We start from the raw sequence: 27051 nt of genomic DNA, 5'->3' as shown, positions 1-27051 counted from the left end.
TAGGCCTTGTCTGCCTTGCTTTAAAAATAAAGAGCCTCAGAGAGGCAGAAAGAGGCTGAAACTACCATAAACAACTGTTGAAAAGAGCTGCAGAGTAGGAGTAGTCTCTACTGGATACCATGATTTAAAATGACTCATAATCTAACATAATCATGAAAATTAAACCTAAGGACTTGGGTGGGAGGATGGGAGAGAGAGGGAGGGAAACGAATTACCCTTTTTAATTGTACTTACTCAAGACTACAATGTATTTATAATTATACATTATAGATAACGGGTGAAAGATTCTAGGTTAAAGGTAAATCTCATATAGAGGGATGAAAGGCTGCTGCATTAGAAGCCAGCTCAAAAAAAAAGAAAGCGTACCTGCTGATAGATACTTACTGTCCTGCAATGCAATTTTTTTCTAATAGTAAAGAGTTACTAGGGGAATTAATAATGGCCATGATAATGCATTACATGCAAATGACATAAACCGCAATCTCTATTTTAGGAAGACCGCATCTGCCTGGAAAGGTGATTCTGATGCTGTAGTAACAAATAAAATCTGGAAAACATTATTTGCCACCATTTTGATGCAGAGGTTGATCCCGTGCCAAGAGAAACAAGATTCTCCTCGCTGATTTTAGCCAGAGGAATTGTCTCCAAGCCTTACAGCAAGTCACTAAATCGAAAAGAACGCCCTTGAGTTCAAAAGGTTTTGGTCAGGGTTTGAATCCTGGTTCCACATCACTCCGCGAGGAGCTAAATAACTCGGGTGACGTTATAGCAAAGTCCCATGGAAATGCCTTCAAGCTGATGTACAGGAAAAGCGTCGCTTTTTTTTAATAAAACATCATTAGGGAAATGAAAAATGCAGAGGAGTAAAACAAGAAGCAAGGCGATACATATAATGCACTGACGCGTGGATGCTTCCTCCATTAACATCTTCATCCTTCATCTCCTTCTCTCCGTAAACATAAAATCCCCTCACCACAGAGATTCTAGGCAAATAAGGGTGGCTTGTTCTTTACTGTAAACAGTTCCACAGCAGAGCAAGATGTTAGCATAACAAATCCTGAAATAAGAGGAAGAAAAAGAAACTATAGCCCCAAAGTGTTAAATCTGGACATCTCTGCAGGGTAAAGCAGGATAGCAGAAAACTGATGATTTTTGCATAAACATTTCAGACTGCTCACATAGGTTCATTCGGTTTGCAACCAGAACAGAAAAAAAAAAAAAAAAACCAACCCTGTTTGCTTGGGGGTTTTTTGTTTTCTTTTGGTTTGGGATTTTGATGGTGATTTAGAAGACAGCCCAGAAAAAGGCTTGTGAAAACATTAGGGTGTTTTACATAATTTCAATACGTCTGCCACTTAGAAGCTCTTTTTGAATTATTCCTGATCATAGAAACAGAGGCTTAATGAAATGTTAAATATTTAAACAAAAAAAAAAAAAAAAAATTACCGATGACATGGAGAGGGAGGGTAAACAGAATTATTTGGAAACCAGTGAAATTTCCAGAAGGTGAAAGAAATAAGAGAACCGCTCACAACAAAAGAGAAGGAATCAGTTAATAAGCAGGGTGGAAGGTCATTCGGTGCTGAAACAAAAGCATGGATGGGACCACGTGCCTTTGGAGTCGTTCGGCTTGTAGGAACCTCCTGATGCTGGAAGAGGCACAGAACGAGATGGCTAAGCACCGTCCTCCTCCCTCGCAGCTCAGTGGACGTAAGCCCTGGTACAACGTTCCTGCGTATTTGAGATGTCCCCCATTATCTTCTGCCCCCAGAGACAAAGTGGTCACGCAGCGGTTTCTCTTTGGGCGAAAGCCACAAGGAGGCTTTTTGGGTGCATCCTGAAAAAGCCACACCTGAAATTTTCGTCACGATTTAAATGTCAAACAGAACAAAGCGATGGCGAACGTAGCCCTGAAGCGCACGAGGGGTGTTGGAAACACCAGCATCGCGCCCACCGATGGGAATAAAAAGGGTGGGTTGTGTCCTTTTGAACCTACATGACGGAACTGCAACCCACAGCAGGTGAGTCCTGACGCTGCCAAAGGCTCCGCAACCTCAGCTACTGTTTACAGAAAAACCAGGTCTTCATCCTGTATTTGGACACTTGCGAACAACTTCCCAAACAGGCTTCACCCTATGCTGGACTGATCAAGATATCGTATATAATGGATACTTCAGCAAAAGGCATTGTTCTTACAAAGTAATTGAAGAAGGGTACCGGCGGGTCTTAACCTTAATTGATTTTTTTTATTCCTAGTTTCCTAAGGAAATGAGATTCATGCAATGAAATTGTCTGCGTCTGTCTGCCCGTCCCCCTTCTCCTCTCATCCCCCTAATAACTTTGGAACTGATTGACCAATTACAGCTGAGTTGGAGAGAGGAAGGAGGTCTCAAAGATATCAAATTCCTGTATCCCTCATGAAAGCAGGCAGCCAAGCAGAGGAGACAGCCTTTAATAATGCGCCCGGGAAGGGCGGGCCAGGAAATCTACCTGGGGAAAGTTTCCTCCTGATCGTGGAAGAGTTTAAGTCTAAACACGGTGTCTCAGATGTCTAAGAAGGAACAACCACAAAACCCAACTATGTAGAGAATCAGACTTTGTCCTGCAACTCATTGAATTACTTGTGCACTATGTAGATAAATTCAGGTTTCGTACGGACAATCTTGAGGCCGATACAAGAATAAAGAAGACACAAGTGATCAGGAAAGAAATATGACTTTGATTTGCATTTGCAGCCTCCATATTGATTTTTGCCTCCATCAAAAAAAAAAAAAAAAAAAAAACAACAAAAACGTAATTCCAAAAATTTCCTTCCTTCCTCAGCCCATCCCTAAAGATCTCACTTCTAACCCCATTATCTGCCTAATTAAATTTTGGATGTATAAAACTGTTAGACCCATCTTTTGGGAGACTGCACGCTTTAATCGCAATTACATGCTGCATATTTCATGATATATATCTTTTGAGTATAATTAGGAATAAAAAATGTAATCCCAAAAAGATGTTTAATAATTTAAATCCTGAGGATTTGATTAAAAGCATTCGAGAATTGCGGATGACAGGGAAAGAACAGTGACTCCATTATAACCAAGGGAAAAATTCAAGGACTTTAAGCACTTCTTTTATTTTTCAAACCAAGCACCATGATCTTAAAAACAAAGATTTTACCCAGGAGCGGATAGATACATTTCCCCAGATATATTCCTGCCTTTTAATTTGTGGAATAGGACCGAGGTTTTTGCACAAAAGGCCAGATGTTTCATTTGAAAAGTTTATCTACTAATATTTCGCGCAATGTTTCCCTCCAAAATCTCATTAGCAGAAATTAATGTGCTCTGACAGAAGCAGGGCACTTATCTTACCGCTCAGGCAGCCTCACCTTCCAGCGATCGCGTGTTTGCAGGCCACTACATAACGCCCGCGCAGGAAGACTCAAACAGTCTCAACACAAAAAATATAGACAGAAGAGAAAATGCCAAAGTCACGTTCTCAAAACATGTCATTTACAAATACAAGAGAGATTTATATTATCTTATTGCAGTCTATGTCATCAGTTGAGATCTTTAAACGATGCAGAGGATGGTATAGATTATCAGCAGCAAGAAAAAAAATTAAAACCAGTGACTTTATATATTCAAGTAAATATTAAAGAATAGGCTTTATACCATCACAGGACTGGGAACAGGGAGACCTCTCCCACTTACAAATACCCCATGTGTTTATTTCCAGGAAAAATATACCTGCAGCTTCTCAACAACTTGGTAGAAGTGGACGCGGATCCCCCAAGGCACAAAGCCGAAGCTGCAATTGCAGCAACTGCAGCCACCATGAAACGCCTGTATGGGACAAGAAAACCGATTCGTCAGTAAGAGACATCAGAAACTGAGGGTTTGGAACATGGTAAAAAAAAATAATTTCATATATATATATATATATAAAAATATATATATATATGCTCTCGATGTCTTCACTCTTTTGTCTGCTGCACAGGCTACAGCTCTGCAATTATTTTTTTTTTTGAGCTTTACAAAGTGGATTACAAATTCTCTACTTAATTCTTCTAAATAGTCTCTGATTTGCAGGGCCTGAATTATACAATTTTTTCTGCGTAGATAATATTCTGTAGAAACATGATGGCACATTTTATTATTATTTTTCAAAGCGCAACCTCTAAAAATGCTTGCACTTTCTGCTTTCGTCCTGTTACATCTATGCTTCTCTGAAGTAGTAAATAAAATAAGTCTTTGTATTCTATTGGAACCTCTTTATGCTCCTTAGCACTACTATATATCAACACAATAGCGTACACTGTATCGTCATATAAGAAAAATTTGCATTTAAGAAGATTGATCTAAAGATCTTAACTCTCCTTTAACAATTTGGTCTCATTTACCTTTACACGGAAGCACTGCTTAGTCGATTGACAAAAAAATTACATCACAGGAATAAAAAAAGATTAACTCAAATAACTCCCCACAGTAAGTCTACAGCAGAGGCAAAAAATTAAACCAATTACATGAGCAAGGATTCAAGAAATCTGTTCAAGTCCTGCCTTTGCTCTGTGACAAGGAAATTCGTTTCCTTATTCTGTGCCTTTGTTGACATCTGTGGAATGAGAATATTCTTCTCTCTCAACCTTTGGCTCTCGTATCTATTTAGAGAGCAAATTCTCAAGCCAGGATCGTTTCTTACAATGCATCTCTGCAGAGCTGCGAATAAGGCAATTGTTGTCTTTGTTGCATTGTTGTGGCTGCAGAACAGCGGTGGTTCGCGGAAGACACAAGCAAGGAAAAGCAACACTTCCTTAGTTTAATTATTAGGAACTCCTTGGCGTGAGTAAATTATAGCTTTGGTTTTGACTTGATGCTACCTTGCTGTTTTTACCGAAAGAGTAGAGTGGGTTTGTGTAAGTGGGGGATTGATTAAAACAAAGAACTACATGCTACGGTGGTACTAGAGTTGTTTAGCGCCAGCCGATGGTGGAGCTAGCTGCAAGCTTAAACTACAATTATTGCGAGATTGATGTAAACAAAATATTTACATAGCCAATAAGAATCAGGAACTCCGCTTTATTAACCATATACAAATTCAAAAGTGTCTACAGAACGAATACACACATTGAATTTAAGAAGTATGATGGCCTTGTTCAACGGGACAGTTCTAGACACGCAGACGGGGGAAGCTGGTAAGCAGGATTCCGAGTGAAATGAGTTTGTCTGCTAACGGTGGTTCAGGCCATGGAGGAAAATAAAAGCTTGTTTAAGAAGTTTTAAATAAATAAGAATCCCTGCCTCTGTGACAAAGAATACCAGTTTGTTGCACCAGGAGCAATGGCAGGTGAATGAACGGTCAGAGACAAATCGAGCAGCGTACAACCGTAAGCACAATCGGTACTCCCTTCTCATTCCTGCCCAAAGACAGAACTGGTTAAAACCACGCCATTCCCAGCAGATACTCGTCTAACCTGCGCTTGAGAAATTCCACAGATGGAGATGCTGCAGCTTCCCCAAGCAGTTTACTCCTGGGCTTAACCATCCTTACACTTAGAAAGTTTTTCCTAATGTCTAGACTAATCTCTGCTGCAATTTAAGCTCATTATGCCTCGTCCCGGTCCCAGCGGACACGGAGAACAGTTTATTCCCTTCCACTCTGCAGGTAATCACAGGAGACTCTGAAGACCTATTACATCCCCCGTGTTGCTATCACGCGTTAGCGCCTTCATACCTTTTCGCGCTATAGGAAAATAGCAGTGAAATGCAGTCAAAAAAGTGCCGCACACGTAGCCTGATGAAGTAAGACATATTTCATAGTTAGTGCCTTTAGCATATTAGTTATAAGAATACGTGGGCGAGTCCTGTATTTGACTTTTCATTTCTAAATTCTACATATCTAAACATATTACAAAGTGTCGCTTAAATACTATTTGGACCAAAGGAGCCTGACACATTTCAAAGCAAACGCCACGTTGCTGGAGGACTAGAAGTTGTATCAGTTGCATATTGACGAAGGAATTACTAGCGTTGTGGTTATGATTATACTAAACAACATAAAAGCAGCTAATGGTGTAATCACCAGAACAGATGTCTGCTAGTCAAAAGAAATAGGTTCTGCTCCAGACCACTAATACCAATCACGGATGGTGGACGTGTCATTCAGGCCAACATTTGCAAGAGTATCCAACAGTAGAAACACCCAGCTTTGGGGCACCTATCTTAACAGACACACCAGCTGAATTACTGCTGAACTGAGTGACTCCATGACGCCAACTACAGAAAATCCTTAATTTTCAAGGCAGTAAGAACTACCGGACACTTACGAAAGTGTGAGATAGTTAAGGAAGATGGAGCTAGCAATACCTACAGTTTTGGAAAGGTCATTCTCAACGGCATCACTAAAATCTCTGTGTTCGGAGCTCAGAGTTCAGCTTTGGACTGGTTTTGCTTTGGAAAACGCGCATCTAAAGGACACATTTTTGTAATAGGTATTTATTATAATGGCAGCAGCAGCACAAAATATCATGTCTGAGATGCGGCAGAGCTCCAGCTCTGAATGCAGTAACCATACACTGATTATCTTGAAGTACTGGCCAACAGAAAAATGTACTTACCAGCATGCTTCTGTAACATTCAGGGCACAGATGCCACTTGGCTTCCAACACCACCACGTTACAAGGCTCTTGTGAGAGACAACCCGGGATATTTTTTCCTGCAAGCAGTCGATGGTGACTGATGACTCTATTAGAATGACGGCTGTGACTCCATGTTTTCTGTATGGCCCTCAACACCACTCACAAAAGCAATGACTTAAGGAGCTTTTTCAGATCTCAATTCCTCTGATCAAGAGTCAGTATATCCTCTTTGTTCAGCTGCTTGTTATATAGGTCAGAAAAGGCTTGTTTCATGATTTCTCCAGCTTATGAACCTCTGCCTTGACCTGCATTTCTAAAAGACAGCTAATAAAAGGAAGATTAATCTTGTAAAAGAAATACCCGTATTCTAACTGCACGTATTCGTACCCAACATACAGACACCGCTGTAGCCCTGACCAACTCATGTGTCTCTTCTCTATTATGCCCAGTCGTCTCACCATTTTCTACAGGTTGTTTGTTTCGAACATTTACATAAAACACCGACAGACCACAAAGAATTTCCCTACCGTTTCTAAGTTAGTCTGTTTCCTCCTACATATCTTGGGCTACCTTTGTCCACTGAAGCGCGCAGATCTCAGTACATCAAGCATTAACAGGGTTTTTTTCCCCTTTATATTTACCAATGAAAAGTTGCACAGGTGGCATTGTTTCCTGGCTATGTTATTTGTCTACTTTGTTAACCAAACTATTTGGAATTCCTCACGTTCTTTGCTTTCCCCTACATTCTCTGGCTCTCGTTTCACTTTGTTCCCCACAGTTCTACCCCTGTAACTCCCCACTCCATCCTCTCTCCAGCCCATACGTTCCTTTCTCCCACATCATCACTAAGCCACCTTTTCATTACTCCCAGCCTATTTCTGTCTTTGCACATTATTTATTTGGACCCCCATCCTCACTTCGGGTCTCTTTCCTCCACAAGCAGAGTCACTGTTGTGCTCCTAGCTAACAGCAAAATAATTTCTTTATTCGTGGGCTCAAGCTTATGTTTTGTAATATTATATCCTCTCAGCTGAGAGGAGACGGAGAAACAGCAGATATTGTGTATGTTTGCTCTGCAAATATGTCTGTATTTAAACCTGCACACACATACACATTGTGGTCTGGGACCCTGCAACGCTTGACAGTGTTCTTAACGCAGAGTCTGCTGTCTGAACCCACAGTTATACCCCAATCTAGGGACTTTGCTTACCATTTCTTTGCTAGCCATCCTCACAGAAACCTTTGGTTCCCACGTTTTGGCCCCAGACCCTATGTATCAACTCATTCCTCAAAAAAACAAACAAACAAAAAAAACCACCACCAACCCAAACACCAAGGGTTCATCACTACCTAAGCTGACATCAAAAATTCAACCTTTGTCCACCAACAGTCATGTACTCTCAATGCAAAAAGCCAATCAAAATGGCAAGAAATAGGGATGGTGCATGTCTATCAGAACAGAGGCCAGATGCTACTGCAGCAAGGGCATTATTCACATTTACTTCAGGGAGTTCTTTATTTTTTCCAAACCTATCAAAACCAGTTTATATTATCAAAGAATCCATACCTAGCTCATGACAAACTATAAAATATTCCATATACCACTCATTTACTACGTCTACCTGGTAACAGCTCAAGTTTGCTAGCTTTCTGCACACACGGAGCCCGGCTTCCTTTCCATCACCACCTTCTTTGGAACGATCGGTCACTATTTCTGTTGTCAGCAAGTTTGTTTTCTTAACGGTAATAAAGTACTCCCACTGGCTAGGCAGGCATTGATAACTCAGAACAGAAGAAGTCGGGGAGTAAAATATGAATCCAATCACCACTCCGAAATACCCACAACTTAATCATCTTTGATAAGCCTCACCAGAGCTTTGCTCTGTCCCTCCTCACTATTCACTACAAAGTGAATACGTAACACATAAGTACTTCCAAACACCTGACACAAGCTACTATTAAGAGAGCAGCCTGACAGCCTGTTCTGCAAATAGAGTTGGATGAGAAGGCTTTTATTGGTGGTACTAATCAGAAAGCCTTTATCTTTATTTCCACAAATCAGTCAGGAACACGCAACATTGAATATAACCTGAAGATGGATTTGCAGGTTTAGTCTCTTGATCAGATCTACATTCCCATTTAGAAAAAACAAAACACACAGCATCCAAGTTGGTTTTTTAATACTACTTTCCTAAGAAATTTTTAATTTGTCCAAGTTCAAGCATCTTCTCACACCCACCCCCCAACTCCAAAATCCTCAAGAGGCTGATAGAAAATCTGATTACAGATTAGACTTCATACCAACTGGCAATAAAGGCACAGGAGACATTCAGAGAAACAGCGTATTTTCATGGGGTTTGTGGCCAGAATGACATTTCCACTCTGAGGAAACTCCTCTTTTCTACCTTTCCACTTGTGTTACTCCATAAGCCCTGGGCTACCAGGTCAGATCTGCAGACTTGGAACAGACCACACGGCTACAGGATGAAACTCCGCATTTGGTCCCGTCTACCCTCGATTCTTCCCAGGCATCATTAGTTCTAGGCTTTTATGCCGTATGTGGAAAGAAAAAACAAGCACCACATGTTCGGGTTCTTTCCTCCAGAAACAGTTAACTGCTCTCCAGTAACGATCAAGTCACTGAGATAAACAAGCGCACCTAATACGGCTTTAGGCTTTCAACAGCCCAGTGAAAACATTGCCTGGAGAGACAACGTCCCCCAGTAATGAAGGAATTCCCAGTTCATCTTATTAGAAAAAGACTGAAGGCTCAGAAATTTTCCATCAGGAAGATCCAGAACTCAAGAATTCTTGCAGCTTAAAGGTTTGGTCTTAACGTTTGTTTCACAAACAGTAAAAGGTTGTAACAGAAAGTATTTGTTTTCAAAAAACCTACAGATATTTATTGAACAAATTATGAGACCACTGGAAGTTTTCCATAATTAGGTACTACAAAATGTGGTAAGTTTTTATAAAGGTATGCTCGAAGTTGCCTACAGGACTGAATTAATTTAGCTACAGACAGCAGATAAAGAAAACAGTTTCACTAACATTATAAGCAGGTGAGTAATGACGGATTAAGACATACTACAATATACAAACAAATATTTCTTGGTTAAAAACAACATCAGTACAAAGATTGTTCTTCTCACTTCTATTGGTTTAGTTTAAGTCTTGTTAGGAGCAGGTGGGCACCTCTTGTAGAGAAGCATCAACAGAAGTCTAAGTAGACCTGAAATAAACAAACTGCATTTCAGCAAGCAGTATTTAGAGTAATCATAAGCAGGTAAAACATTCAACAGTCTATAAAAGCAGAAATGTCTAAGACGACCACTCTCACTTGCCTCAAGATACAACAGATAATAATTTAGTGATCAAAAAGCTGATCTTGCAAAGTTTTCTTTATATAATATGGCACCACCTTGATGCATTTAAGAGTGCATCATGCAGAAATGCTAAGTGATTCAAATTAATATGCAAAAAGATCTCTATGAAACAACTATTAGTCTTCTGTCCCAAGTAACTTATTTTTAGAATAAGCCAGAGATGACTCACACTACTGTAACATTAAAATATATGCATCATTCTTAGTGCCCCACGGTTGGCACAAGCAACTCGTAAATGTCAGAAAAGCATACAAACCTTGTTAATGTTTTCAGAAATTCATTTAAAGATAGAAACAGGTCCAAAAAGATGCCTGTCTAAATGCATTGCAATTACGTTACAATTATTTTCCAAATACACAGATATGCTCTGTCTTTTCTCAGCTCATTACTGACTCAAACAATTTGCCCTTCTGGGATCAATTGTTTGCTAATAAATAATTGTTTACAGTCACAAAATGATATTAAGGAGTATTCTTATTAGTTTTCCTTCTACAGCCTAATAAGATTCAAAACTAGCTGATTCCCAAGAGTCTAACCTTAACCTTGCTGTGTTTAACAGCCCAGGAAATGATGAACCATCTGTTTCAGAAAATAATGGAGGGCCAAGAGGAAATATTGCTTAATTGTAGATTAACCTCCTCATACGGCAGAATGAAGCATCTACAGAATTAGCAACCATAACTAGCAATGAACAAAAATAACTGAAAGCAGCTCTTACTATTACAAGACCAATAGCAGCAAGTATTCTTTTATCACCTTTTTTTTTTCTACCCTCCCAAATGTATGTAAAGTACAACCTGATTTTAAAAATAAATTTGAATTATCATCTTTGGATTTTTTTTCTTTTTTTTTTTTCCCCACTTGAGGAAGACCTGGAAATAAATACTGAAATAGTTCTTGTTTCATCTTTCCATGAGTATCAAAATTATTTTCAAACAAGCAACTCAAATAAGAGATGGTGTATTTATTCTTCTGTAACTTCCACCTCACATCTCCACAGCGATAAAATGGCTGCTCCAAAGCAATAAACAAGTCACTTTAAGGGAGGGGGGGGGGAAGATCTTGAGGTTTTAAGCTCAAGAACTTTGATCGCTTCTGTGCATCTATTTATGTAGTCACTTAGATACTAAGTAATGGAGACAACCAGATAAAGTGTAAGCCAGTTTGAGTACTAGCAGGAAAAAAAAAAAAACCCACCACACAATGACAAACCCCAGGAATTTGAAAATAAAAACTGCTCCTCTGCTAGCATAATGAAGAGTAGTGTAATTCTGCACTGTGACGGCAATTTTTCTACGTAACATTCATGCCAAAGCGAGATTAACAGAAACCTTTTACCTCCATCAATCAGTTTGCCCCATTTTGACAGCAACAGTGATAGAAAAGTGTGTTATCAGAGGGCTGCAGCAAACTCCAATACACGGGAACTGAGAAAGCTTTTCCTTGGTTTTACACAACCTTCCTAGAACAGTATCTAGATTCCCTGCTGGCTATGACAGCTGGGTGCGTAGTCAGTGCGTAAAGATTTCATTAATTCCAAGTTTTAAATATCCAAACACAGTAACATTTACTCAAATAAACTATTCTTGAATTCTTCACTTAATTCTTGAAGCAATGAGCTAGCAATAACTCCACAGCTTCATATAATAGCACCTATTCACAAAGGATAAGAGTTTGACATTCTTCTCCTACTAAACAACTAGGCACAATTTTATCCATCAGACGTCTATCAACCTACGGATATTGAAAGCTTGGGCGAACAAGATAAAATCAAAACCAACCCTACTGTCAAGCTGCACTATCTACTGGCATCAATAATGCTATTCATGAATTTAGGAAAATTAATAAATCTTGGGATGAATGCTCAGAAAAGCTCAAATACAGGTGAAGCATACTCACTTAGGTTTTGTTTCTGCATCTGTCACTTGGCGAATATAGATACCATCTTCAGGATGTTCAATGTCATCCATCTCATACATATACGAAGAAGCTATTGCAAGGGTAGTTCCATCATTGCTGAAGGCAAGTGATGCTATGCTTGTGGGATACCGATGGAACTGACACAGCCGCTTCTTGTTAAACGGATCCCAAATATTTACAAATCCATCAGAACCTCCTGAAAATTAATTTTTAAAAACTGTTTGTAAATCATAATTGGGAAAACAGTAAGACTGAAAAGATACAGCAAAGGGGAAAAAAAAAGGAAAAGAGAAAACTACCGGAATTACTTTGTCAGTAAAAACACAGGGCTAGACAGTGTTGTATAATTCAGTAAAGAGCATAATAAACATTTCCCAAAATCCCTGTTAAAGCAATTAACTCTCACTGCATCAAATAATTTAAAAACTCTACTCATTGCAAGAAGTATGATTTAAATGCTTAAAAAGCAAGGATATATGAACTAAAGGCTGACCTGCTTAAATCAAAACTAAATGAACTGATGCAAGTGTTATAAAAAATTCAGTATCTACCCTACCTGTAGCAAATGTGTTGTGGACGTTATGGAAAGAAATAGCATTAACTGGATAAATCTGCTCAATATTATTTTCCTTCAAACGGTGACACTTGAATGCATATTTCTTCTTCTGGATTTCTGGACTTGGATCCAAATATTCCACTGCAACACGACCTTCAATAGAACTTAAAACATAACCCTACCAAAAAAATGTGGAGATAGACCTATTAGAAGTTTACAACTAGAGAAGCGATTGCAATACAATTTATCTTACACCTCTCTACATTCAAATAAATGAAATTAAACAGTCATAAATTGTGTACAACCAGAAACTACTTGTTATCACGGATTCATAGCATCATCAATAAAAGCCGCTTCTACAAAAGAAGTAATGCAGAAAAAAAGCTTTTTGGGAGATTCTCATTCCACCATAGTTTTAAGCTGACAGTAAGACTTTTAATTACCCCTGCAGATCCAATCAAGTTGATTTGCGGAAAAAAAAAAACATTAAGAGTTAAGAACCCGTTATATATGCCCATCTATCCCCCAGGGCCTAAATATCTCAAATATCAGAGATACTCACAGGACTATTTAGTTTCAGAATTACATTAAAATTAGTTCAGAGCTTTATACTAGCAACTAGCCACTCAAATCAAAATAGAATTTTCAGTGAAACTTGATTATATGTGGCATCCACTTATCCAGTTAATTACAGTCCTGACTTAAGAGCAACCCAAGGTGCTTATTATAACTTCAGAGTTAAGCCCATAATAGACGTTTTCAGAAATAGGATTGTAATGGTATCTAGCTATAGCAACGTTCTTTAAAATCCATAATACAACACAATCTGGAAGATCAGCTTGTTTTGCTATAACTAGAACTGAAAATGGACAAAGCATCCATGCCAGTTCAAGAACAAGTAACACGGTCTTGCAATTCCTGTACTATCGCTATGTACATGAGAAAACTCCCCTCCAAATTAGTCTGAAAAAGCTCGTCTTCTTGCTTTACTTCAGAAAGCGTATCTGTGGTTTTTCTCTATGTTAACCTACATGGAACAGCTGAACGATCACCTAAATTGTACAATTCCCCCTAGATAATGGATCATGGGTTCTTGAGTGCATGACACAGAGTTAAAAAAAAATATATATATATATGTGTATATATATATTGAAGAACCTAGGGCTACAATGCATAAAGGCTGCCGAGTGACTGCCAATTCTGTCTTCCTCTCTTCTACTACAATTTTGGGGAGGTCAGTGTTTGTTTTGTTATTTGTATATATAATCACATGTCAGTATTGTGATGCATTAAACAGGTTATTTTAAAAAAGAAGACAAAAGAGAGAAAAAAATAAAACATAATATGCTGGTGAGTCAGTGGCAAACATTTCTAAGTTATGCTATTAAAAACAGTTAACCTGGAACAAGAGGCATCAACACCATTTACCCCACTCCCTCCCAGAGTTTGATTATGAAACTTTGAAGACCAGAATTTTTTTGAAAATGAAAGAAAGATGCAGAAAACTTGAAAAATAAACCTCCATTTTTCCTAAAGAACATTCAGCAGAAATATAGTTACTGACATGGTCCCTATACCTGTTTATTCGGAAACGCTCTGATACAGCGGGTCTGGTATTTCAGACTTGATTCTCTTCGCTGCTGAACATAACCCATGTTCCGCAAATCCCACACCAGCACTCTCCGACCTGCCGTGCCCACAATTAGTCTATCTCCAGACACAGAAAGCGTGTAGACCTTTAAAAAAAAAAAATTACAATATTTAACACTTATCAGCCTGCTTATCTGTTGTTCATTGTACAAAACAAAGTGTCAGCAATGTGCAATAACAAAAGAGGTAACATCTACAATAAAGTCCATAGCTATGAAGTCTATAGCTACAGCTACAATCTTTAGCTTCAATTTATAACTCAAAATCGGGATAAACAGCAGTAGTGTGCAGCTGGTTTGCGGTAAGACACTGAGGTAGCATTTCAAAAGCTCACCCTGAATTCTGTACCCGAGCACACCCAGAACAATCAAGCCCAACGCAGCATCATACTACACATTTAGCAAATAAAAAAATAATATATACGCACTTGTGCAATTCTAAATTTCAAGCACATTTGTTCAGTTACCAGTCTCCAGATCTCAGCGATATCTAAATAATCTTCCACACGAGATTTCTTCCTTTTGCTAGTATTACCCATGTTCTAAATACTACACGTGCAGATTTATATAGAATTCAAAAGGAAAATCAGTATTACTCAAGTTTGCCTCAACAATTATTTCATGCATTAAATTTATTGGATATTTCAGGGCAAGAGGAAAACAGATACAAAGTAACTGGGGCCGGGGGGGAAAGGGCCACCTGTTTTGGAAATCATCTTTGCTTGGTTACGCACAGCTTGCATTCCCCCCGTCAATTCATGATCCTGCAGTTTAGTCCTACAATACCATGTCACACATTTTCTTCTCAGTTTTTCTCCATCTGGTAATCATGTGGTTTTCTTTTTAAACAAAACATTTCAAGTTGAGCTTCATGTTAATAAAGGGAAATAAATTGCCAAGAAATCACTAAAAATAACCAAGTGGTACTTTGTATACTTTAATAAAACTAAGTGAAATTGAAGGAAGCAATATGCTTGACATGATTAAGACGACTATGGCTTGGAATTTCAATTCTACTCAAAAAATGGCTCAGAGGTTCTAATTTTTATCAAATTTCTTATCAAAATATTCAGCATATAAATTGTTCTGTTTCCAGCTATTACTTGGGATGCAGTCAATCTGGAAATACGTTAAAAAAAGAACAAGAAAAAAGGTTCAGTCAAAAACTCTGTACTATTGAATGAGTTCCAAGTTGTTGATACGCAAGCAAGATGGAATCCAGCTACCTATAGCTGTCCTGTCATTGAGCTGCTAACAAGAACAAACTGCAAGAATGAGCTTTTTCAGAAGTGATCTAATGCAGCTAAATACATAGGAAACTTTTATATAGGATCTTGTATATACCTCAGATCAAGAAACCAAAGCGTAAGAGATCTGGTATCCTGCCAGAAGGATTCAATTTACTTTTGGCACGTGCTTGTACAGTTTCACTCAAGCCCCTAGTTTCACTTTCTGGTTCTCCGATAAAGCCCGCTAAATCTATTTGGTTCTGGTAAAACTGCACTGAAATATCGGATAAAACAACTTTTCTCTTCATTTGCTATAAACATTTCTGGAGAAATTGCGTTTTCAAAAAGTTAATTTCTAACAGAAAAACTAAGCAGACAGGTCCGTATGTGTATGTGTGTATATGTATACATGTATGCATGTTAATGAATTAACGTGAATACATGTACACATATATGTGTGCAAATATATATAAAACTTCCTTTAACAAACCCATATTCATTCAGCATGCAGTGTGGCTCTAAAATTTGATTATCGAACTTGCCTCTTAAGACCAAGGTCTTAAGATGGGAAATGTCTTGAATGTTCACACAGGAGGTGCCTAAAATTTCTGATTATCCCAATTGCCAAATCTCACCTACACATAAAAAGGGCAAGAAAACTTTGAGTCAAGAGTAGCTGCATACTTTAACAAGACAGGTTTTTTTAAAATCTCCCTTCATTATTGATGTAAAAATTGATCCACAAATATTAATAAACATTATATAAAATGTGTTTGTATACACATATGGAAACAAAGGCATGAAGAACATTAAATATCTTAAATCTTCTTTACAAACCGATGTCACACCTGTATAGTAAGTATTCTTTCTACACCGCACAATCATAAATCAAATGAAACCATTGTCATGCAGTTGAGTAGGTGTACGCATTTATCAAAGGCAGCATTAAAAAAAATGACATAATGAACCTCGCTGAACCAATAAGCAGCTTGATTCACTGTGGCTGTCCATTATGTGATACTCTGTCAGCAATTTATCACAGATCTTTACATGCTACATACAACTATAAATCAAAACTAGAAATAATGCAATTACTTTATTCTGAACAAAGGTCTTGCCAGAAGTAGATTCAGCTGTGTTGTAACAAAAGTAATAGCTATTTAGATGCAATAGGGAACGTAATGATGGCTCATAATTATGACTTGACAATACAATGCGACAGAGCTACACGAAATTTAAAAGAGGTATAGGCAGAAAAAAAATTCATATGTAAAATTATCCAGCAACTCAGCCTGTGTTTAGAAGACTATGAAAAAAACAGAAAATACTGTTCTATAATTCTTTCAATGACACCATTGTAAACAGCATAAAGATTAACACACCATATAACCATTAGAAAATGCTTAAGATGTTACATTTTACTTCATTTCTCGTGGTCTCTCATTAGCACAGAGGATTTCAGTATTAGAAGAACGTCTACCAGGCATTAGTCCAACAACAGGTAAATTACAATACAAGCAATTCTGTTCAATCTTTTAATACAACTGAAAAAGCCAAAATATTATTTCAGACAACATAAAGGGCCTCCTACTCTATCTCTATGCACATTTCAAAACTGCCAGGATCTGATATATCTAGAAGCCTTCGCCTTTAAGGAAATCAATAGTGCAAATTACAATTAAGCCAAGGATTATTAACGATCACACCAATTACACATGCTGGTTTTGTTAGGTTTTCCTTCCTCAAGTTTGTTTTAAATTATAAGAATATGGTCCACCACGAGTGCAAAGAATTAAGTTATGCTCTCCTACTGATGGAAGATCAGAGCCTTAACCTAAAATCACAATATATTCTGAATATCGATGTTTTTAAATGCCATATTTTCACAGCTTAAAAATCATTAAACATAACTTTTCAAATTGAATTCAGTTTAAGACAGTGTCCTGTATGGTGATGGTCTGACCAGTTGCTGGGTGTATTATTTAACGTATCACCTAGAATACAGCACCCAGCACGTACCTTTTCAGGCTGAGAGAAGGTTCCTGCATTACAAGGAGTTCTGGGATCCCACAGCTTCACCGTTTGATCCCAGCTTCCAGTCACCATGACGTTCACTTCTGGGCAATACTCAACACACCTGATAGGAGCATCATGAGCACCAACAAGGTTTTCTGTGAGAAAATACAATATATTGTAACTTTATTGGTTCTACAAACAGTCAGAATGTGTTGAATAAAGAATTAAAAAAAAAAAAAAAGACCCACTACTGCTACTGCAGTACAAACACCCTATTTTCTGACATTCCCACAGGTGTATTGATATGGTAGGAGTCCCTTCAAGGACAGTTCAGTCTTCAGAAGCATCACTTTTGCCAAGATCAGAAATGTTAAATTTAAACTTATGTCTCCTGAGATTATGAAAGGAAATTGAGAATTTTAGGCAGCCACAGAGAAATCTTTAGCCACACAGAAATCTTCAGAAGCGTAAAGAAGTGCTCAGTATCAAGCAGTATCACCACCTGTGATGCAGACACTAATACAGAAAGCAACTTACGCTTGTATATATCAACATTATGATAAAAGGAATTAATATTACATATTAATAAAAATATTAAGTTCCTATAAACACTTCTAGAAGGTCATCTCTAACAGAATTATTTGACTTTTTTCATAATATTACTGTACACACTAGTTTGTTGAGCTCTGGTTATTGGCTGGTTCTGGTGACCATATTTGTCTCAGGCTGAGATTCACTTCTCTAACACACAGGAAAAGTTAGACAAACTAGCTCCATATGTTGCACCACTGTGGTGAACTGTGTTACTTTCGAGCAATGTTTGTTAGAAAAAAAATGTAGTATAAGGCCACGATGTTCGACAAAGTAAAAGCTTTATGTACACTCTGCCACATATGTGATAAGATTGTTCTAAATATGTCTAAACCACAAACTTTTGAAAAGTAACATGCTCATTTGTAATTCAACTTTGCTAATTCCCCCTAATTGAGACACAGTAGCCTATGGCAGAGCAGGATGATCCGCAGAAACCCAATTCAAGGCGTCCTACAACAAGCGTCTACCAAACTTTCTGGCAAACAGCCACATGCTTCCATGCTTTTAGGTGGTACTGCTAGATAAAGGCACATATGATGTGAACCTTAAATCAACAGTGTGACAATATATAGCTATTTCCCTCCCTTACATTTTCACCTGAAGATAAGTAAATAAAAAAGAAATACACCTGTAAAATACATCAATGAATATTCATCACAAGAAAAGTTTAAACCCTCAGTTTAACAGAAGGGCAGAATCAGTTGCTGCCAAAAGTGTTATAGCACCATCTTCAATTACACAGTGAGGAATACTGCCTTGTCCAGTGCCTCGGTGATGAGAAAGGGCTGCAGAGCACAGGAGACTGCTGAGCACCGACACTGACAACTTAAATCAATAGAGGCTACTACTTAAAGCAAATACCTCACATCTAAAAAACTTGAAACGTATTATGCTCATCTAAGTATATAAATCTGAAAGCTTAGGCCAGTTGCTGAGACCACTTACAGAATTCAATCTGCTCACCTTGGTCCGTGTTTAGATCATGCATTTTCAATTGCTGATCTAACCCTCCACTCCAGGCATGGGTAGGATCCTAAAAAGCAAAAAAATGTAACCTTATGACATGACTTAAGTTTCCCTGGCTGCTACGCATTTAGTCTCCTAGGCTCATAACACAGGACTTGATTTCAAGAGTTTTGAGAAGTCAGGAATTAAAGACACAAGGGTTAAGATCTGGCCCAGATGACATAAGCATTGCAAAATGTTTAAGTAAAGCACTTCAAACTATACAATTTTTTTTAACTAAAAAGAAACAAAAGCAGTTAAAGGATATATCAAATAGCTTGTATTTCTGTAACAGCGAAACACATAATGTTTATTTTTAAATGACCACCAACCTAACCCAGTTCCACCTAACTGAAGTGTATCCCTTCTAAAACCAATCTGGAAGCCAGAAACCATTTGAGAACCTGTGTGTTGATCCAGAGCACGATATTAGCCACGTGACAAAATGTTCAGTGAAAAAAAGCACAAGTATAATTAAAAATTTAAACTGATCCTTAAAACATTCAGTAACACATCAAGATCAAGTCACTGGAGGACATGTCAGAACACAATGCAAAAAAAGAAGATGCTAAATGAAACCTTTTTTTTTTAAAAAAAAAAAAGGCAAAACAAGAAAGCAGCACTAATAAACTTAGACCATTCATATTTCAAATCTGGTGCCTTAAGAATACAGAAATCAAGTATCTGGTAAATGGCTCACTTGGAACAATGCCGTGTTTCCAAAACAACCCCGTATGAGAAGGTTAAAAAGAAAAAACTAAGTGGCTATGAGCGTTTATTGTGAATAATGATTTCTGGCTATATACTACCAGTACAACTCTTTGTAGAAACACACACACAATTTACTATAGCATTGAAGAAACAGCACACACCAGGTCAAATTACTTTTGCCTACCACTTCTACCAGAAGTAAATTACTTGAATGCCTGTACTGTTCACAGGAAATACCTATGTTTAGGACTAGAATTACATTCATTAAAAGACTAATAATTGACAGAAGCAAGCTATCTTTTAAAACCTTGATTACAGGTAGGATTTCACTATCCCTTTAATTTCAGGGATTGACAATTTCTCACATACACATATATCTACAAAACAATAATTAAAAAAAAAAACTCACACACTTACATAAAAAGCACAGTCAAGGACAGCTCCTGAATGTTGATATTTGAGTCTCATGGTGTTGGCAGGAACATCATAGAGCCGGACTGTTGTGTCCCAGGACGAAACAAGCAGAAACTGAGATGTATTTGGACTAAATTTTACTGATGAAATGCCATCATCTGGAGTTTGATTTAGTTTGAACTCGTTTGATCCCGTCATCTGAAGAAAAGACAGTAACGGACAGGTACGATTTTAGTAATAACAAGAACACAAGCCTAGCAAGTTTAGTTAGCCAACTGATCCATCCAAAACCTCCCCCATAGAGAGCTTTTAAATTTAAATATCAAATATAACACGGAACAAATAGTACAAAAAGTGTCTTTTTATTATTATCATCTATAAGCTTAGATATCATTACTTACAAATGTATTTTCCCCATGCTACTGTGTATGCGACTGTATTCTCTAAAGTAAATATTTACTAATTACTGTGAGCATCATGAAGTTACTTTAAAAAACAAACACATGCAGGCACAAAGGAATCTGATCTGAAAATGCCAACATAAAGCATTGATTTGTTCATGATTTGATATGACTGTCATACACTTCCAAGAAGTGCAACCGGATCATCTTTTAAATAGTTTTAGGCTCTCTGCAACTTTCCAATCCTTAGCCTTCCGTAAGTGCTACAAAATATTTCCAATGAAATAGCTTTAAGACTTTTTTTTCCCTCTTAGTGCCTAAATAAGGTCAGATAAGAAAGAAGTTTATGCTCTGTGTGGTAATGAAACGTAAACCAAACATGTAAACGTGATGTGACTAGAAAAAAAAATATCAATGATTCAATGACAGTTCAATGACCCTGAAGGTAACTGTAGCACTCACTTCGTAGGACTAGTTAGTTGTATACAGAAAAATTCAGAGCAGAGGCTCTGAGCAGGAAATTTCAGCGGGGAAGACAGTGCAGACCTTACAAACGCTCCAAAAGAAGAAACTGTTTGTTATATGGACACAAACAAAACCACCAAAACTTTTGTTAAGCCTTCGGAAAGCCTTAACAGCACATTTCCCTTATGCTAAAAGGGGCAGAGAAGTAAATTAGCTCAGATTTTCCACAACACTATCGCTCCTGAAATTGTATGTACAACTGCAGAGGTAAGGTTAGACCCCTGAGAATAAATCAAGAGAAAATGAGCAGATGAACTAGGACAAGGTTCAAATTTAAAGCACAATTATTCTAGTTCAGCACTTGTCAGGAACCGAATGATCACCAAGTTGTATAATAATGCGAGCACTACACATTCTTGCACTGAAAAATTTCCGAAGTGGGAGCTTTAGTAGGTGTTCTGCAAGACATCCTTAAAAAAAATCCACTACGTAAACACAAAGTGGTATTTCTGCTATTTAAACATGAAATGGGAAAAAAAAATAAGAATTGGAAATAAAAACTTCTTTCTTAACCCCCTTTTCTAGCTCTGCTTTGGAAACACTTGGACAAAAGACAGACATGCTTGAATTTGCCACACATGTTTCTATATGAATACTACAGAGAATTCGGCAGCACTTTCATCACGCTTTAAACAGTGAAATGTACCTCAGTGAGTAATTCAGAGGGATGTACAAAGACACAAAATCTAAAGGAATTCAGAACAACTATGAGAATTAGGCTGGATGCACTAATTATCTACTTGTGTCAGAAAACTCAAGCAACACACCCAAGGATTTAATCGCCTGGTACAACAGTCACAAACCAGCCCAAAAGCAACCAACAAGTAGCACTCCAGGAAGCAGAGTCACTTACATCAGAAACCTGGAAGGGTCCCCCAAAGATATTTCCAACCCAGGAAAATTTATAGAATACTAAAATTTAAACATATCCTACCTTTTACATCTTACCAAAAAAAAAAAAAAAAAAAAAAATCACACAAAGAGCTCTGCACGTTTTCACCAGCTTCACAACCGGGATTGCCAAAAAGCAGTAATTGCACGCCCACCCCAAAGTCCCGGTAAAATTTTCAAGCACCACAAGAGGTAACTCATAAAAAAGATGTTGTAGGGAAGACGCACGCCACTGAAACCACCACGCTGACTTAACTACAGGCTGCACCGTTGCAATTCTACTATTCCTGAAAAGTGCGTTTTTACCGAACAGATAAGAAATTAGGAGTTTTATAGCTCCTCTGAACACAGCACGCTCTACCATTCAGCTAGATTCATTCCGGCAAGCGTTGCCCGAACAAAGCGGGCTGCTTTGCTCAAAGCGTTAGGAGCACCAGCCTGTATTTTCCCCGAGAAAGCGTTAAAAGTACCGTTTTCATGTTGCTCCTCTGTCAGCTCCGCGCAACGCCACGGAAAACCTTTCTTCCTGCCTTGGCAGCGGCGGGGAGCACCGGGGCTCGCTCTGGCAGTCCAGAGAAAGACGTGTGGGACGTGGGAGATGCTGCGGAGTTAAAAAAAGAAGTGAGAGAAAAGGCCCCAAGAACCGGCGGAGAACCGAGGCCAACGGCGGAGAGCGCGGCTGAGGTGAGGCCGCCCCTAGGCCGCGGCGCCCGCTCCGCCGCCACGCAGGCCCGACGGTCCCTCGCAAACCCCCTCAAACCCCGCAAGGCCGGGCGCCGGGGCCGGGCGTCCGGGGCCGGGGCTTGTCCCCGGCCCCGGCGCCCGGCCCCGGTGCCCGGCCGCGGGGCTCACCTCAGCGTTCCCGCCTGCGGCCTAGCGACAACCGCCACTTCCGCCACCGCGCAAGCGCACTCCCGCTCGCCCCACCCACCGCCACTGCGCCGCCTCACCATTGGACGGTTCGAATGAACGGAGTCGTGCGTGGCACCGCGGGGCATGCTGGGAGTTGTAGTCCCCAGGAGTGAGGCGGGGAATGGCGCGGGGGGGGGGATACCGGCCGGCCGCCGCTCCCGTTATCATCAACTAACGGGGAGGTGGCGGCGGGTCCAGGCCCCAAGCAGGCCATAGCGCCGCGGGGGTTGGGACAGACACTGCTGGGCTGTAATAACATTAACGGGAAAACCCAAAATATTAATTATTCACCCTAAAAAAAGAGCTCGGAAGGCGGAGCGACGGCACCGGCACCCGCTACCCACCGGGCAAGGGCAGCACCGGGCTCAAAACACCGGCTGTGGAGCGCCGGTCCCGTTCCCACGCATTGAAAATCACCTTATTTATCTCTTCGAGTCCTTTATTTATCTCTTTTTTTATTATTATTTTTGCTTTGGGTTTTTTTTCGCTGCTGCAAACATCCCCCGCGCTCGGTACCGGCCGGAGCCGGTGGCCACCGTTTAAACAACCACTTTTGCCGCCGGATTTGCTCTTTTTTTTTTCTTTTTTTCTTTTTTTTTTTTTTTCCCGTGCCAACGATTGACCCCGTCTCCCGTGGGAAGGTGGCCGTGGGTGCCCCGGGGCGGGGAGCAGATCCCGGTGGGGTCCCTTACCGGGAGCTGCCGGCCCCCTCCGTCGGGGTTTGGTTTGGTTGGGGTTTTTTTTTAGGCCACCGCGGCTTTTAGCAAAATACTCCGCAAAACCCCGTTTCCGAACCCGGCCACGGGCAGCTCCCGGGATTCCCTGCAGAAACGAGATAACGAGGCAGAAAAAATAAAAAAATAAACCCTCGCCGTTACACGTCGTTTTGGCTCTGCCGTGCATCGCTCCCGCCGTGCCCGGGACCCGGCTGCACCCCCCGGTCACAGGCTTTCCCCCGCCCCGGGGACGGGAACACGCGATCGAGCCGGCAAATTTACAAACGAGGCTTAAAACATTTTATTTTTCTTCTGGTTATTTTTTTTTCTTTCTTTAAAAATATTTACAGATCTGAAATAACGCTTTTTTAATTTTTTTTTTTTTTTTTTTTTTCAAGGGGCAGGATAGCGGGAGGGGAAGGGGGGGGGTGTCCCGTGCCCCCCCCCCCCTCCCCCCCAGCGGCTCCCCGCGCTCTCTCCGTTTGCCCGTCCCTCCCATCAGTCCTGTTCCTCCGTCCCCGCCGCGGGGGCGGACCGAGACCCCGCACGGAGCCCCCCGGCCCCAACGGCGCGTCCCGGGGTGCGGGGCGGGGGTGCGGTGGCGGGGCCGTGGAGGGGGGACACACGCACGTCGCGTCGGCTCAGTAGTCGATCTTGTTGTAGAGGTTGTAGAGCGGTAAGGCCGAGAGGTTGCTGCCGGGGTAGTAGAGAGGGGCGGGGAAGGCGATGGAGCGGGGCACCGGCACCCGCAGGAGGGAATTGTCTCTGAACACCAGCGGCATCCCCACCAGAGTCTGCGCCGAGGCGTGGGCCATGTTGGCCGCCTCCAGCTCGGCCGAGAGCTGCCGTTTCCACTTGTTCCTCCGGTTCTGGAACCAGGTCTTCACCTGGGTCTCGGTGAGCTGCAGGCTGGAGGCCAGGCAGGCCCGCTCCGAGCTGCTCAGGTAGCGCTTCATGTCGAAGGTGGACTCCAGCTGATAGACCTGGCTGCGGCTGAACACCGTGCGCGTCTTCTTCTTGGCGGCACCGGCCTGCCGGTCCCCGCCGTCCCGCTGCCGGTCCCCGCAGGAGGGAGAGGCGGGACCCAGCGGCTTCTCCTTCTCCTCCTTACAGTCCTGCTGGGGGGGCGAAAGGAAAGGCCCCCGGGGCTCCCCGCCGCCCGCCGCCGCCGCTCCGTTCCCCTTGGCGCTGCCTGCAAGAAAGCGACGGGGCGGGGGTCGCACGGCGGCCGGTACCGGCACCCCCGACGGCCGAGCCCCCCGACCCCGTCCCACCGAGCCCTGGCTGGGGGAAGCACCGGCTGGGCACTGGCTGTAAAACACCAGCGACGCGAGGAGAAGCCATTCCCTTCTGGGCTATCCCTGTCCCTCCATCGGATGGATGGAGGGATGGAGGGAGGGAGGGATGGATGGATGGAGGGAGGGATGGAGGGAGGGATGGACGGACAGACAGCTGTTCACACCTTAGTGAAGGCACCTGAGTAACCACGCTGGGGGGGTGCTTTTCCTATCCGCCACGAGCCGGCAGATTTTACTTTACAGCATTGCATTTCACAGACCGTTTAGTCAGAATTAATGCGAAAAAAAAAATATATATAAAATAAACATCTTTCTTCCCCTTGCCCGAGCGCCTTAAGTAAGCGGAATCTAAGAAAACGAGCGTTATCCATCGCATCGCGGGCTGTCGGGGGAATCAACCCCGGGCGGGGTGGGAACATAAAAAGGAAAAGAAAAAAAAAAAAAAAAAAAGCCACCCTATTTTTGGCGGATTTCCGTCCTCCCCGCTTCAGCCACGCACGGCGCAAATTCGTTGTGCCCCAAAGCAGGGAGGGTGAGGACATGTTCCCCCCCACCCACCTCCTCCTCCTCCCCCGGCAGGGGCCGGGCCCGTCCGCCCCGTCCGGTCCCGTCCCGTCCCGGTACTCACCGAGACAGGTGAAGCTGAGGGGCTGGTGCTTGTGGCACGTCTCGGCGGGGCCCTGAGTCTCGGGGCAGAAGCAGCCGCGGTGCTTCCAGCTTTCCTCAGGCTCCTCATCCTCCGAGGAGAGGGAGAGGGTCCGGGCGCGGGGGGGCCAGGCGGCCGCCCTGCCGCCGGCCTCCCGGGGGGGCTCGGCGCTACCGCTGCCCAGTATGGACTGTATGGTGAAACTGGAGATAGGAGCAGCCGCCGGACAGCACTTGCTGGGGTCTTCTTTGCTGCTCATCCTGGGTTCATAAGAAAGCAGAGGAGGGAAGCTCTCGCTTTAGAGGGGCTCGGGGGGCCGGGGGGTGCGGGAGGAGGTGGGGAGGGGGGGCCGGCAGCCAGCGAGGAGCCGGCGGGGGGTTTGTTTTTGGGGGGGGTGTTTTCGGCGTGCCGCTGCCGGCTCTCCCCGCGCCTGCCCAGGCGGACTGCATGCTCCTTCCCCCGCGTCCCTATTGATCTGCGGGCGGCGGGCGGCGGGGCTTCATTTGCATGGAGGTGGCCTCCGCCGCGCCAATCACGGCGGCGGCGGCGGCCACGGAAAGTTTGGAAACCCGAGGGGTCCGAGGGGTTGGGGGGGAAGGGACACACCACAGGGTCCCCCACCACCGTCCCCGGGGCTCCAGGGGCTGCTCTGACCCCGCGCCCCCGGGGGGAGGGATGCTGAGCGCCCGCCGTCCTTCCTCGCCCTCCGCCTCGAGTGGGTGCCAGGGACTTGGGGTGAACGTCTTATGCGGGGGGCGGGGGGGCTTGCGGTGTTGGGATAAACATCTTGTGCATATACGAGGATCTTTACCCTTCTGCTCATTAGAGGAGGGGTGGGGGTGGTGGGAAACCTGTTACGATGTGTTGCCTGCTCGGCAGCACCGGGAAAACCTTCGAGAAACGGGGTTTTCGCGCTGCGCCGCAGCCGGTAACAAATGGCTCGCGAAATGCCTCCTGCCTTTTCTTCCCGGGGGGCGGGGGGGCGGCAGGGAGGGAGGGGACCTCCTCCTGCATTTCCAAATAAACTTTGTCAGAGGTCCGGGGCTCTTCCCCTCGGGGGAAATAAATCACGGCGCTCGCAGTTCTCCCCCCGCCGCTCCTTCCCCTGGAAGGGGAAAACCGCGGGCGGCTCCGCCTGCCCCCAAGGGAACGGGGGGGCGAGGAACCGACGGCAGGGATCCCACCGGGGTCCCCCAACTTCTCCGGCAGCGCGGCTGGGCCCGAGTGACCCCCCAACCCCGCGTTTGCGGCGGCCTGGAACCCCCCCTTCCCCCGGAGATGGGAGGCGGAGGCCGAGCCCCGACGGCTGCCCGAGGGGGCGGCGGACCCCCTCCCTCGGCCCTCCTCCCCGCCGGGGCCACCCGTGGCCGTGTCCCCGGGCTGCCCCCGAGCCCACCGCCGGCCCCGCCAGCCAGTCCGGGAAATATCGTTGATTAACGAAGATGGGGCGAGTTTTGCGGCTGGTTGGGCCAGTGGCCCCCCATCCCGCGGGTCAGCTCCGGGAAGACAACACCGGGGGAGGCATCCCGCGGAGAGATGCGAGTGGCAAGCGCC

The 27051-nt window shown here is 42.5% G+C and overlaps 2 protein-coding genes across 2 annotated transcripts; both read right to left on the bottom strand.

Moving 5' to 3' along the window:
* Positions 1-8619: 8619 nt before the first annotated feature.
* BUB3 (BUB3 mitotic checkpoint protein) lies at positions 8620-22865 on the bottom strand. Its single transcript, XM_074591415.1, has 9 exons — positions 22778-22865; positions 22396-22526; positions 20112-20306; positions 18942-19011; positions 17388-17539; positions 14068-14226; positions 12491-12668; positions 11914-12130; positions 8620-9860 (listed from the first exon to the last, which is right to left on the bottom strand). Exons 2-9 carry the CDS (start codon positions 22402-22404, stop codon positions 9851-9853), a joined length of 990 nt encoding a protein of 329 aa, XP_074447516.1. The 5' UTR covers positions 22405-22526; positions 22778-22865; the 3' UTR covers positions 8620-9850.
* Positions 22866-24194: 1329 nt separating this feature from the next.
* HMX2 (H6 family homeobox 2) lies at positions 24195-25756 on the bottom strand. The gene is made up of 2 exons (XM_074591820.1): positions 25480-25756; positions 24195-24745 (listed from the first exon to the last, which is right to left on the bottom strand). The coding sequence occupies exons 1-2, from the start codon at positions 25754-25756 to the stop codon at positions 24195-24197; spliced, it is 828 nt and encodes a 275-aa protein (XP_074447921.1).
* Between the last annotated feature and the right edge of the window lie 1295 nt (positions 25757-27051).

This window comes from Larus michahellis, chromosome 6, assembly GCF_964199755.1.
Source record: "Larus michahellis chromosome 6, bLarMic1.1, whole genome shotgun sequence".
In the NCBI taxonomy this organism is placed as follows: domain Eukaryota; kingdom Metazoa; phylum Chordata; class Aves; order Charadriiformes; family Laridae; genus Larus; species Larus michahellis.
Note: the sequence above shows the minus strand (reverse complement) of the source record. Positions and strands in the feature narration are given on the sequence as shown.

What these genes read in the sequence shown, in the direction of transcription:
- BUB3 (XM_074591415.1), bottom strand. An exon ending in TGATCTAAACACGGACCAAG is followed by an intron (nt 17,540 to 18,941) that starts GTGAGCAGATTG and finishes ATTTTCTCACAG; the next exon opens with AAAACCTTGTTGGTGCTCAT. An exon ending in CCTTCTCTCAGCCTGAAAAG is followed by an intron (nt 14,227 to 17,387) that starts GTACGTGCTGGG and finishes TTTTTTTTAAAG; the next exon opens with GTCTACACGCTTTCTGTGTC.
- HMX2 (XM_074591820.1), bottom strand. Translation starts at nt 25,756, where the DNA reads ATGAGCAGCAAAGAAGACCCCAGCAAGTGCTGTCCGGCGGCTGCTCCT. An exon ending in CCTCAGCTTCACCTGTCTCG is followed by an intron (nt 24,746 to 25,479) that starts GTGAGTACCGGG and finishes GCTTTCTTGCAG; the next exon opens with GCAGCGCCAAGGGGAACGGA.